Source organism: Rhea americana, unplaced genomic scaffold (assembly GCF_003343005.1).
Source record: "Rhea americana isolate MKP2758 unplaced genomic scaffold, rheAme1 scaffold_229, whole genome shotgun sequence".
Classification (NCBI taxonomy): domain Eukaryota; kingdom Metazoa; phylum Chordata; class Aves; order Rheiformes; family Rheidae; genus Rhea; species Rhea americana.
The window spans coordinates 1,263,657-1,277,895 of record NW_028186345.1 but is presented as its reverse complement, the minus strand read 5'-3'; the positions used below and the strand labels follow the sequence as shown (position 1 = coordinate 1,277,895).

The following is a 14,239-nucleotide window of genomic DNA, read 5'->3' as shown; positions in this document are numbered from 1 at the left end:
TGAAAAGCCACGGTAAACTGCTGAAACCAGGAAGGTAGGATGCCCTCCTTAATGGATAAGCTCTGGTCTTGGTTGGAACCTTATTATTTGTAAATAAAATTTTTTTAGTCAACAAGTGGCATCTATTGCAAAAGAAGTCCATTGATAACTTTCAGTTAGTTCAGACTTTTTAGTGGCAAATTAAAATAAATAATTAAAATAATTAAAATAATATCAGCATTTGGCTGATAGCAAGAATGAGATGCAAAAGACTGCCTAAAGCATGGCCCAAACAAGTTTAAGCTCACTAAGGAGCTATAAGAAACTTATAATTCAGAAGCTGGAATAATTCTCACAATCATAAATACACTTTGGATCAGCACTGGTGTCTGATAATGGAGACATACTTTCATGGCACAAAACTTTAAATTGCACGAATAAGAAATGAAACATATTATGAAGGAATTTGCACCTAGAAGGATGTATTTTGTCAGAAAACTCTTCAAAGAAACAGGACTTAAAAAGGTTATAAACAGGACTAACATAAAGCAACATATTCATTATCTGGCAGTGCATAATATCTTTATTTAGAACAATAAAGTATATGTATATAATGTAAATTCCAAATTTGAACTGGTATAAAAAAGGATCAGGGAAAACATCTATCTTTAAGAGGACACATATATACATACACATCACATTTTATAAACTTTGTTGATTACCTTCAGTCAGAATGTAACTATATAAGATTGTGCTGACATTTACATTGAAATATATGAATTTGCCCATGATGCAACCAGCAAAAGTCTGTGTCTCTATCACTAAAGAGTCTGAAGTTTCCGCGTTCCATCAATTTGATAATATAACAGTAACATGCCACCATTACTGTAGATTTGTATTTAATAGATAGTTGAATCAAATTCCTGAATTGAAGAATGTTGGTTAATTCTTAAATGTAAATCTAACTCAAAATATCTGTATTTTATATATGGTTAGCTTTTCAATTTAATAGTTGTTTCGTGTGTACTGAACAGTTTCAGCATATTACAAAGAGACAGCAACAGAGAAAACAGAGCTGGTGAAGATAAGAATCCAAAAAAATGTGCAGGTTGTACACATATTCCATAGTATAGCACATTAGTTGTTTATAAGCTTATTTATAAAATGACCTTGTGATGAAATAAGTACCATTAAGTTATTCAAGTAAACACACATCTAAAATAGCACATTAAGTTACTCAGTATATCACTATCTGATTTTTATTCTCACAAGGCCACTATTAATTGCATGCAAAGTTCAACTACTCCAAAGGAAACTTAAAAATGTTAGTTTCTCACAAAACCACAGATATCATAGCCCCAAATTTGGTTAACTTTCATAGAAATGAAATGCTTCACTTGCTTTCTCCAATTTATTTTTAAGAGAAAGGATATTTATTTTCTAACCATGATGATGCATGGGCTGTGTCTCCTCAAACTGCAGATTTAAAAACCGATCATTCTTCAGAAATCAGACAGATAGCTTAAAACTAGATGAAGAAGTAATTAAGGGCCTGTTCCTGCCACCACTGCTCAGGCAGAAAAGTAACTTATTCTATTTCCATTGATTTCAAAGGTCTCTCACAAGTCAGTAGTCTTTCAGAATTTCACTATGTCTGAAGAAAGGGCCTCCACAATGGGTAGACAAATAGAGCACAAAAATCTTTCAAATAATTTCATAATTACATTTCCAAGTGCCATGCAATCTATTGTATTCAGAAATGTCTAAAAGTGGCCTTCTGCTTTGCAACATTATGTTCAAATCAAAAGGGAGTGGGAACACAGGAAAACTATGAACTGTCACAACAGCTCTGCTAAGCTGATTATGTGTGATATTACTTCATTCGGTGCATAATTCAAAATGAGAACAATATTTGTGATGTGAGGTCAGAAGGCTTATATATGAATTTTCCTTCTGTTTCTATGTACCCTTAAATTTGCCAGGATGAAAGTACATGACATTATTTGAAAACGATATAGTCACAGTTTTTAATTCATCTGTGGTTAGTATATTTCAATTTATACAATATCTCACCTTTTCTCATCAAACAGTAGCTTGTATACTAAAGAGTCTAAAACACCATGCATTTTGAATGTCAAATTTGAGGCACACCAATGTGCAATGCTATTGTACATTTGATTTTTTGGAAAGTACACATTTAGGAAAACTAACATTCTTATGAGCAAAGAATATTAATAAATACTAAATAACTGAATCTATGAAAAATACTGTAGGATTTCAAATGCATAGAACTGATTTGAGAACACATCATATAACATATGTGAAATATTCAATGTTTTTGTAAAATGTGTAAGGATAATTGCTTCCATTTATTGTGGATACATTTCCTCTCTGTCAAAACCTGTAGGCAGTTATTCTGTGTATTACCAGTAAGGTGCACATTTCCCATCAAATATTAAGTCATGCTGACATTTCCTTCAGGGGAACTCTTAAATAAGTTCGAAACATAAAGTCTGCAGGCATAGTGAGTAAAGAACTATACATTGTTTTATAAGACTGAGCCTGCTGTTTTGATTTTTGCAGAGCTGAAACTTGCAATGCACTTGCTTTTTAGAAGTGCTGAGAACCTTTTTACTTCTCATAAGCAGTGAGTGCCTCAGCATCTTCTGAATAAAAACAAAAGCTGAATTCTCACAATACACATCTTTTGATTTAGTCTGAGAAGCCCCTCAGATGTTGCAAATCCCAGAGCTTTGCTAACATTTATGGAACTATGCTAACTTACCCTGGCTGAACAGGATTTGAGGACGCTCTTACAACACTCAAGCAGTGCCTTAGTATAAATGAATCCTAGATCCACATGATCCAATCCTGGTCTCAGTGAAGTCTGAAGTTTTGCTATTGAGTTCAGTGGGGATAAAACTGTGTGAGATGTGGCTATACTCACATATCAATTCTGCCATCAACTTTTAGTAAGGGTTTGAGGCATTTTCTTTTTGGTAGCATGAAAGATAGATCAGTTTTACCAGTAATACACATACATATATATATATATATTTGTCATACTCTTTTGACATTTGGTTCCCAGAAAATTTTGCAGATGATTAAAACATCCACAAGAATTCTTAAAAAATTAAGTAATATATACTTTAAAGATAAATTCAACTTTATGAAAAACATTAAAAGAGTTTTTTATTTTAAGTTACTTAAATTAAAAGTCTTATTGACCTTGTTACTGGCTGTTAGAAAGTTTGTCATTTGAGGTGAGCGACCTCTACATTCTGAAGTACAAACTCCTAAGATAGATAAATGATTCATATTTATTATCTAGAAAGAGACAGCACAGTGCACTGCAATTTATACCACGGTTTCTAGGGTTTACTTGAAAATGCATGTCTGTACATCAGTCCTGTACATATTCCATGTATGCAATAACAGCAATAGATGCAGAAGACAAGTGGGAAATAAAGTCGCTCTATTCTGTTTCAAGAGAATTAACGTTAAGAATGGAGAATGCCAGGATATTAAAGCTTATTAATCATTTAAAACACAATGCAAACATTAATTACAGCTGATGTAAATAAAAGCTAAATATACCCTCTGGATCTTTCAAATTTTCTATGCTATATATGTAAAGACAAGATACCAATGGCATGCATCTTCAGAATTTAAAATGCATTTCATGAGTTTGCCTTCATTCTGATATTTGAACGCAATTCAGACTCTTTACTCTCCCTTCCCTTTCCGTGGCTGGAGATTACACCAGTGTTCACATATTCAGCAGTTACTCCTAATTCTTGAAAGCTCCACACTGTACTATTACCTCCAGTACACTTGTTTCTTCATCCAGTATTGCTTCTCCTGAACAGAGACCATCAACCCTGATGAAGTCTTGAGGCTTTTTGGGTGGGCATAGAGCCACCTGGCATCCGACAGAGACCACATGTCGCCGTACACAAGACCTTTGCCAGACATAAACCCAGTTCCTTATAAGTAAAAGGCTAGTACACTGGTCCATGGCTTGGCTTTACTTTCAAGTTGTATATACAAAATTGAAGAATATGTTATCTGTATCCATTTCTGCTTTTTCTGTCAGTTCACAGAACTCCATTTGAAGACACCAAGGTAAGGTAGAGGACACAGAATTTAAATTAAGGATACAAACATATTTATGACTTTCAATGATTACACACAGTTGGAGGCATTTGAAAGATGCTTTTTGTTCAGGACTTTGCTTGTCAGAATCATCTGCAAGTATTAATGTTAATAAAAATCCCCAAATGCCACACAAGGTAGATATTCACATAAAACAGAGTCCTGCTCAGTGCACACTTTTTTTTTTTAACGTTGTTCAATTCAATGTTGGTTTCACAGTAACGAACACAAATTGTCCTCATTTCTATATCATGTCTATGGAGTCATGGGCAGCAACAACAGATGCAGACTCAGTCTGTCACTCCAGAAGGAATACGAATGTGCTTAAAGCTGCTTCATTTATGAAGCGAACATGTAACTGTTACCTGCTTAGAGAGAAAAAGGGAAATCAGAATTCTGCTGATTAGTTTTTCTCTCTTCATTACTGAATAGTACAGCTTTTAAAAAGACAAAGACTTTTTTTCTTATAATTTTGGAAATAAATATATTCAGTGTCACTTGCACAGACATTCCTTTATTCAGAAACAAAAATCATTATTATGAGACCTTTCAATTTCATGACACTTCTTAACACTAGTCTGGAATGCTCTTCCCTGCAGAAGCCCACTGATGTCATATAGCTGATGGTGAGGAGACTATATTCACACAGTTTTACCGAACTGTTATATTTGTGCATTTTTGGTACCTGGAAATCTTTGGCAATAAACTTCCCTTTTACAGTCATCCAGAGTAGCCAGCAACAAATTCAGTTTAGGTCTTTTTGAGAGTGAAGTTGTTTGACCAACATAGTGATGATTTCCTTTTAAGTGAGCAGATGCCTTCTCAGTCAAAATAAAGTATTTGGGAGACATAATGGCCAAAATAATCACCATGAACACTTTGAAAGATATCTGAAAGTAATCCCTACAGGATAAACTGTAAAACCTAGACTGTCTGCTATACTCTTAAATTTGCTCTTCTAGCTCCTGAAATAAAAGGAAGCATCTAGTACTGCCTGAATCTTCCAGATGTTCATCAAAGATTCCCTAGGTTAAATACAGCATTACTCCTGCCGCAGAAGTCCCATGCCAGGGAAGTGTGCCCTTCTGTACAGACTCACTGGGAATGAGAAAGCTCACTCACATCATCACTCGGATAAACAAAAGCAAGAATTATGAATCTGATAAGGCTGTGAAGGCTGCAAACTGTGCTGAGTAAACAACAATTAACAGAAGGTCAGCTCATCCTTTTGTAAATATTGTGGTCCTGTGGGAAGCTTTCTACTTGGCTGGTTCTCCTACACTCACCTGTTATTTTTAGAATCTTTTTTTTTAGGTCATACTGCTTTGAAACAGCTATAGGACAGCAGCTGAAGGATTCTCAGTATTGGCTGTCATGCCAAAACGAAAAATCAATAGTTGTCCTTCATTTTGGAATATTTCACTTTGTAACACTCAGGTTAAAATTCTGATGCCTATATTCACAACACAAGATTAATTACACTAGTAGCTAAAGATCTTAGGTGCAATTTAAGACTACTGAGAGCAAGCTTTATTTACTTTTTCCCAAAATAAGACTCCAAATCACTTTACACTTCAGCAGATAAAAGTTATGAAGCTGATGGTAGGACTCTCAAGCATAAAGACTTACCAGTACATGAAACAGTAACAGTGTTGAGGGAGAAAAACCAACAGCTACACTTGTAGATGTTCTTTTTCTTTTTGCTGCAACATACTGAAATAAAAAATAGACACTTTATTATTATAATGCTAACATTTCAAGGAAATAGAATATTTTAGGAGTTCATTACAATAAAAACATATAAAATATTCCTCATATAATGCAAGGTTTTATATTTCCTTTGAAGCTAAAGGATGATGCATGTCCAGTTTCACAGGTTTTAAAATTGAAGCAGGATGAGTTATTTGCAGCCCTTCTTCTTATGAATTGCACATGAAGAAATTTTATTTTATGAATATATTATTCTAGAAAGTATGAACGCAGTAAATTTCAGCCCATACATCCAAAACTGCTAAGCTTGGGAACTTGCTAGTTCATAACCTAGTCTATTCCTGTCTTCAACAGTGGGCAATATGAGACATTTCATGTAAAAAACATGATAAGCTTACAATATAAGGCCTGTATCTCTGCCGTGTGCATTAGACCTTCCCCTGATCCCTCACAGTTAAAAATTGATTAAAGATCCTGAAAAATGAGATTAAATATTAATCCTAAAACATTTTAGCATGAGCTGCTCTAACTTATTATATTCCTAAATCCTTTTCTGAATTTGGAAAGCTTTTTGGTCTAAGTCATGTCCTAATGCAACTCTGAATGTCTTCAACTATTATTTCTGCAGTATATTTGATCAACTGAGTTATACAGAATTATTTCTGCTTAACATCAGACAAAACAATGTTTAAACGTAAAGAAAGCAGTGAATTATTTCTGGATGACCTTATGAAGTTACAAGTGTTTGCATCAACCTTCTGTAAATATTAAAATAAACTGGAAAAAAGGATCCTTATATGCATATGTCCAAGGAAGTGTCAAAAAAGGAAAGAATCTCAAAAATGTTAATGTAAAACAAATTTAAAAAAACTTAGGAGTACAGCCAAGAGACTTATTTCTGTTTATTCATGTAGTATTAACCCAGCTTTGTACCACATGGCAAATGACAAAATTCTCTTCTTTCTGTTGCTTTTCCTATAGTAAAGCCTGGCAATCCTGGGTTGGCTTCATTCCTCTGCTATAAGATACTCCTTTGAAACTATCGCTTTTCAGCACTACTCCTTTTGCTGATTTGTGGAAGTTAGTAGAGATAAGGGAAAAGTAATGTCCTCTTAATGTATATGGTGTCCTCCAATAATGTATACAGAAATCTCCTTCACACCAACTCTTGTATTTAAAATAGGAGCTTCTTTAAGGGACAAGCTGTAAGCATATATTCTGTCCCTATGGCAAAACTCTGCATAAGGTGTTCATTTTTTTTTGTGTGTGTTTGTCCTTCTGAAAGCATGAGTGAGACTTTCAGAAAACAGCTCTCAAAGATAAACTTACATTTGTACATATGTGTGTAAAGTGAAATAAAATACCTTATCTCATTTTCCTCTTGACAGTCATTACATTGTGTAGTTTCATCACTTTCTGCTCTGGATTTGGGATGTGTTTTCTAGGAAGAAAATGAATTAAATATAAATATTCCAAAGCTCTATTTTTAAAACCTCCAAAACAATTGGTGTATATTTCAGTTTTGTTTCAAATTTTCATTATCAAAACCACCTTGCAAAATATAGGCCTCATCCAGCCTGCTAATACATGTCTCTTGCTAGTACATTTTAACGTTAAAGTCTTTGCACTGTAGACAAAGCCACAATAGGTAAAAGGTACTCAAGCTATGACAGGAGACCTGGGAAATTGGAGGAATCATGTGTTTTTAATTTCCAGTTCGGAATCATGTAGCTAGCATACTGATAGGACAGGTTTTACAGTTCAATGGTGTAATTCAAGAGTACGACGATAGAGATTCACGTTTACATGTCACACAGTTCAGTGAAGATCAAAAGAGGTGTCTGTTGGTTTCAAATGCAAACTGTTCTGTTCTCCCCGCCTCCACAGGTATGAAATTTATTATGTATCACCATGTAAACAATTAAATGTAGCATTTCTTACCTTCCAGTATATGGCTCCCAAAATAAAGCCAATAAGAAGAGACAGCAGTGATGTCAGCGCTATGCTGATCCCTTGCAGGCTGGGGCTGCTAATGAAGCCAAGTGCTTCTTCTGTAATTACAGATGTTCTCGTTAGTGAAGATAGATTTATGGCAGAAAACTATCTTCAGGGCAACACTGTTAGCAAGAGCATGTTCATGCACCACCTACATAAGAGCATCTTAAATAGCAGAACAGATACTTCAAAGCACTGTATACATCAGACGCATTTCATGACAAAATCTCACAGGAAATTTTCTGGGGCCTGCATACTGCGAAGACATTCTTCTCATTTCTCAATGAACTGTGTTGCAGTGTCAATACATTTGTCAATGTCTTTGTCATTTGTAGAGCATATTCTCCTTCGCTCTCTTCAGTGTGTTGGATTTATCAATTTTGTGTAATAAAAAATAATTCTTCAGAAAAGTATGTATCTGTCACTTTTAAATAGCCACTTCATGTATTTTTTTAAGATCTATAAGGCACATACTACTGATTTTAAATAGCCACTTTGCCTTGACAGTCAGGCTAGTGAACCACCTACACAGGGTCTCTCAAGAGAGGTTAATTTAACAAAATAAGCCTGACTTCACTTCTAACGCCTGCCTGGAAAGGTCCTGCTGACTTCAGTGAGATCAAACTCTTGTAAGCTGAAGTCTGGCTGTGTGTTATTTTGTTGCTACCATTTCTTCATGGCTTTTTACATTTTAGGGAAGGGCCCAAATCCTGCCCTTTTATGTACACAAGCTATGCTATTCTCCTCACAGGGAGCTGTAGGCATGCTGAGAGTAAAATCTGGCCTTCCAGTTATTTAATCAAGGGCAGGATGTGAAAAATCCTATGGAGTCACCCTAGGACACACCTTCTGAAATGCAAAGTGAGCAACAGGAGACTGCTAGTATAGACACCATCCACCCAGTTTCAGTTCATTTTGAGATTTGGTGACTGCAACTCAAACAGTGGGTGCATTGCCAGATTACAGAAAAAAAATCCTCAAATTGTAAGCACTGGAAAAATGTAGGTGATTGGAAATAGAAATAAGAAAATGGACTCTGACAGTACTGGAAACTGTTGTGCATGTGACTCATGCAAAGAACAAACAACAAAGCATGTACGGTATGATAAACTGGGTCAATCAATGTGTATGTAGTATATTATTAAAAAGCCACTAAGAAAATATTTTTGTTTAAAAAAGAGCTTTATCATTCTTAACTAGCAACTCACTTTTATCTCTGAGATTATCTGGTTGTCATGGTACAAGCTTACACACTAAAGCTCTTTTCACCTCCAAAATTAAACTGCGTTTCTAGAGTCAGTGTAGGCAGAACTGAAAAAAAAAAGTCCGTATTTTAAGTAATATACTGTTTACAAGTTCTAGATTCTGACTATAGTGGCTTGAATTTTACTTGCATCCGGTACACTTGTCGGATTATTAGGAAACATTAGTCAAGCAGAACAAATACTAGCTTACCATGAAAGAAACCTGATTGTCTACTGAGTAGAGGAAGACAGTAGGCAGTTTTACATAGAAGAACATAAATAGAGGCTACTGATTAGTCTGTTTTTGTCTGCTCTGACGTTAAAATCAAGAGAAGAAATTAAGTGGAGGGGCATATCCCTTATTGAACTGCCTGTCCGAGATTATGCAAAGGGACGGTTTATTTGCAGAACTGAACTTCAAGAAATTTGGATCAAACAGAAGTGGTGTAAAACCAGCCTGAACATCTTAAACAAGAAGTGCCTATCATTATTTTATCTGAGTCATATTTACAGTGTATTCCCAGAAGAAAATTTCTATATTGCTCACTTGTAGTTAAGCAAAATGCAAGATTGTTTTGCCTTAATCACATTAGTCATGTTTCCCAGTGTGAGTCTGCTCTGTTATACAACTGAATTACATAAATTCTCTTAACTATAGGGATCATTATGTTTTCTGGTTTCTGCCCTGTAGACTTCAGGAAAAAAGGAAAAATGGGGGGGAAAAAAAGGAAAAACTCTTCAGGTCACACAGGCATAAAAATTATTTGATAACATGTTATTGTACAGTGAGCAACCTCAGGAACCCTTAGCCTCAAAACCCAGGCAGCATGTAATGGCAAGCGCACTGATTTTTATGGCAACTTCAAGAAAAATTTTAGGCAAAGCATTCAGAGAGATTAGTCAAAGCCAGGAACCCTCATTTTTACAATTTCTAACAAACTAGAGTCTCAAACAACTGAAGAACGTCTTTTAAAATGAGATATATAAAAAAATCTGATTTCTGCTATCTTCAACTGCAGATGCTTTCTTTAGCATCTATGGAAATTTGAAAGAAAGACATGATTGTTTTTTCATGTAGGGACCTGGAAATCAGAGACAGAATCTAAATATAGTTAAAAATGAAAAAAAAACACCATCCAAAGTTACCTTAGAAAGCAAACAATAATAGATTTTTTTAATAATCTGATTGTATTTGAGTTAATTTGAAGGTTAATTTGAAAGAAAATCACCAACCCAAAACTATCTTAAAAAGCAAACAACAACATATTATTTAGATTCACTTTCAAATCCAGAACTAAGTGTCTTGAAAGATCTGGAGAGAATTAAATGAGTCGTGGCAAGTTTTATCATGTGCTTTTTATTTATAGTAACATCTAAAACAGAATAGGTTGGAGAATTATCAGTCTGGAGAACCTCCCAGGGATCTGTGTCCTACTGGAGAAAATAGAATTAAGAAAAACAAGCTGGTGGTCAACAAGCTTTTATTTATTCCATAAGGATTCTGTCTTACATTGGAAACTTTAGAGCTCCATACAGTTTCCCACTTCCAACAGTGGTAAAGGCAGAGTAGGAGAAGGACTAGGAGGAACCAGATGTATCGGTAAGTTTGTAAACTTCGCAACACCACAGGAACTGCTGGCTTTGCAGTTAACGTTACTTATTTGAAATAGACACTATCTCATGGAGCTAAAGGGGAGAGAAGCAGGCCAGCACAAAGTTCTCATTTTGCACCTTTTGGAAGAATCCCTTAGGAAGTGAGTTCATCTGCACCAAATGTATGTATAATCTTCACGGACACTGGGATGCTAAACTGAGAATACAACGTATTTACACTGAAAGCCTCTCAGCTATACAATGAAGTTACTGAGTTGATCTCCACCTTGAGCCATGTGCATAGGTTTAGCAAGCAATTATGATTCAAACCACTAGCTAGATTTTATTGCCATGTATGTCTCAAAGGAATTTTCAATCTTCTTCACTCAGCTGCAGCACAATTACCACAAGATTTTATCTACACAAATGTAGAACAGCTCCCACCTGTTTGTTAGTGTTTTCCATTAACTATAAAGGTGGAACAAAGGCACAGAATGCAACAGCAATTGGATTAAGCCATGGCTTACTATTTTCAAATTGTTGTGCAATTACAGAATTAAACTAAGATATTCTTTGTTTAATTATAAAAGTCAATGTTCTTCCTAAAACACTCACAGAGATCTCTGTTTATAGAACATAAACATTCTTGCATTGTTTAGTACTGAAGAATAAAGCCACATTATTATGAGGAAAATACAGGCAGAAATGGAAGAAAGTAACAGTGAGTTTTCTATGAAAATACAAATACTACCGCACTAAGGTGAACGGTAAGTGTTAGCAATAGCTAGCATGTTCAAATTTTAAGCAGGGCAACATAATATTCATTCATTAGGAAGAAAAAGACTATCATTTATTCAGTTTGGTTCAGCCACAGAAAGAAGAGATCATCACGACTCAACGCCTCTCATCCTGACGCTTGTTCTTTACATAGGAACCATCTCATTTGAATTCTCTAGATGAGGTATAGCATAAAGATTCCAGAGAAGTACAGAGAAGTACCAGCAAGACTTGGACCTAAACAGTTACTTGGAATTTAAATTGGATTAGACTATGCAGCACGGAGAAGAAAAAACAGAAAACAGACTAAAGAAAATGTGGAGACTGGTGGAGTAATAATTATATGGGGGCAAAACTGGAGTGGGAATATGACACAGATCTACAATCAATATTAAAAAGATGAAAATAGTACTACTGCCATTTCAAAAAAAGAAAAAGAAAAAACAAAGAATGAGATCAATTGTTCAATTTTATATGTATTTTGGGAAAGAATTCTGATGCAGATTTTGTCAGAATTTTGTTCTATTATATTAATTCAATTTTATCATTGAGTAATAATGATGCACTGAAGTAATGAGATATGGTTGTTAAAATAAACGTATCTTCAAGAGGAAAAAAATTAATATAGCTAATTTATATGATATACAATTCCTATGACAGCTATTATTTCACAAATGATTTTATTAGATGATATACTTCAGGTTTTACTAAGTGCAATTTAGCATTAAGAGCAGTTCAAGTTATCTGACTCTACAGAAACTTTATTAATGACTTCAGTATTTACTATGCATCTAGAAGAATATGGTTATAAACAGTGACTGCTTCTAAACGGTCTAGAAACCATTAATTTTTAATAAGTTATGTTAAAACTACATACTAGAAAAGACGATCATATTTTTAAAATAAAATTATTCCAGTAGTTTGTGTGTTGAGATGTTTTTTTCTGATTTTCAGATTTCTACCCTTTTCCAAATGTTTTCCTTTTGAAATGTGGATGTAGTGGTGCTGTTCTGAGACTAGTACCGAAGTAGGTAGATAGGGTCTCTCTATGCTGGGACTCTTCATGCTGAAAGCAATAAGGATTATTCATTGCTGTTCCTTCACAAGAAGGCATGGATTAACACCAAAAGAAAACTTTCTCAACAGTAAAGCCAAGACAAACTTGCAACTAGTACTGAAGACCACTCTCAGGGAGTAAGAAAGAAATGTCAATAAAGTTGTCACATCTCCCATCTCTCCAAACTCCACATAAACTAGTAAAATGTAAACAGTCAGCATACAATGTCCAAGTTAATGTATTTTAAGCTGATTATGAGTCCCTAGCCCTAGACATTCAGTCCTCATGTCATTTCTACATAAGGCTGTTAACTGGTATCCAATTTTCCAATAAATTGCTTAAGAGAATGATAATCAGTTAAAACACACCTGTACAGCATATGGTCAGCCATGCAATTTCTTTAACCTACTGCATTATTTTAATTAGGCTTTTTTCCTACTTGATTATCAGCTGTAGTTACAAGACAAGATTAATAAACCTGCTTCTATCCTTGCACTCTCAGTACTGACACAGATGCCATTTTAGAGGTTGGAGCCCTGTTCTCCACTGCGTTGTCTGGTGTCCCTCCCCGTTACTGTACTGGGTCAAACTCCTTTCATCTAAACTGCTCCCGTAATCTAGCTATCTCTTTCTTTTGGCTCCTTGATCCATTCCTATAGCTTCAGGCTGCACTTGAATATTCTTCCTCTAGTAGCTGCAGTAAAAATTATCACATGTTCAGACCTGAGAGTGACAGGAACACATGCAGTCTTTAGCCCCCTCCTGATGCCTCATAATTGGCTGTAGGCTCATCAGGTTATTCGCAGCCAATTTTGTGACCTCTTGGCTAGGAATTTATGCTAGTAAGATTTGTCTTTTCCAGAGAGGCAGGCTGGAAGCCAGGAGTCGAAGATGGATTTCATTCCAGACTTAGAGGATTTGGGGGAGCCATGACTTAAAACCTATTAATTAGAAAGCAATCAGGAAGGGCTTCAAATCTGACAGTCGTTGTGAGCCAGCCAACAAGGAGGGTGCATGGTGGTAGAAACACAGAGAATAACTAGTGGATAACAGGTATCACATCATCCTTTTCCCCAGGAAGAAACAGAAGAATAAATCTCTTGTATCTGTCTCACCATCACGAGCCACTGTCATGCCCTTACGTCAGGTGTAAAAGGCTGCCTCTGTGCCTATGCTTTCTTAAGCAGAAGAAGTACCAATCACATACTTAAATATCACACATTTAGCTAACAAGGATGTTTGTAAAGTGAAGGGAGCAAATAAAAAAAAAAAAAAGTGCATTGTCATCCTGATGCAGCTGGGAAAAAGGAACAAGGGAAACAGTAATACTATAAGCTCTAAGCACCATGTAGGAATCATTAAGGGAAAGCCACTTCTTCTACTCACAAGAAAAGCTCCAGAGAATATTTGCCTACAGGACTCAGACACTTTGTTATTTCTCTTCAGTCTGACTCCTATATCCCTTCTGACCTCATGACAGAAAACACTGTGGCTCTAATGGTAAGGACTATAGGCTGTCTTATTTGTCAGTGACCAATCATTGCTATTATCATAGGACTACAGAGAACAGATTACAATAGCTAGGATATAGTACTACAGAGAAGCCAGTTGAGATCCCTGACAATGCACCTAAAAATAAGAGCAGGGCTATAAACAAGGAAGGGTAATATAACCATGCTCTTGATCTCAGTTGAAAACACTCTAATTGCGGAGCTAGCCCTTCTGCTAC

At 35.4% G+C, this 14,239-nt stretch overlaps 1 protein-coding gene across 3 annotated transcripts in view; it reads right to left on the bottom strand.

Moving 5' to 3' along the window:
- Positions 1-679: 679 nt before the first annotated feature.
- Positions 680-14,239, bottom strand: part of KITLG (KIT ligand) — a 61,291-nt gene continuing 47,731 nt past the window's right edge. For 2 of the 3 annotated variants that reach the window (XM_085305948.1, XM_085305945.1), the window contains exons 7-10: positions 7,786-7,895; positions 7,209-7,285; positions 5,764-5,847; positions 680-4,502 (exon numbers count right to left, since the gene is read on the bottom strand). In XM_085305948.1, coding sequence (XP_085162074.1) covers positions 5,808-5,847; positions 7,209-7,285; positions 7,786-7,895 — 227 coding nt within the window. In that variant the 3' untranslated portion in view covers positions 680-4,502; positions 5,764-5,807. The remainder of the gene's footprint in view (positions 4,503-5,763; positions 5,848-7,208; positions 7,286-7,785; positions 7,896-14,239) is intronic. The other variant, XM_085305946.1, reaches the window with a different exon arrangement.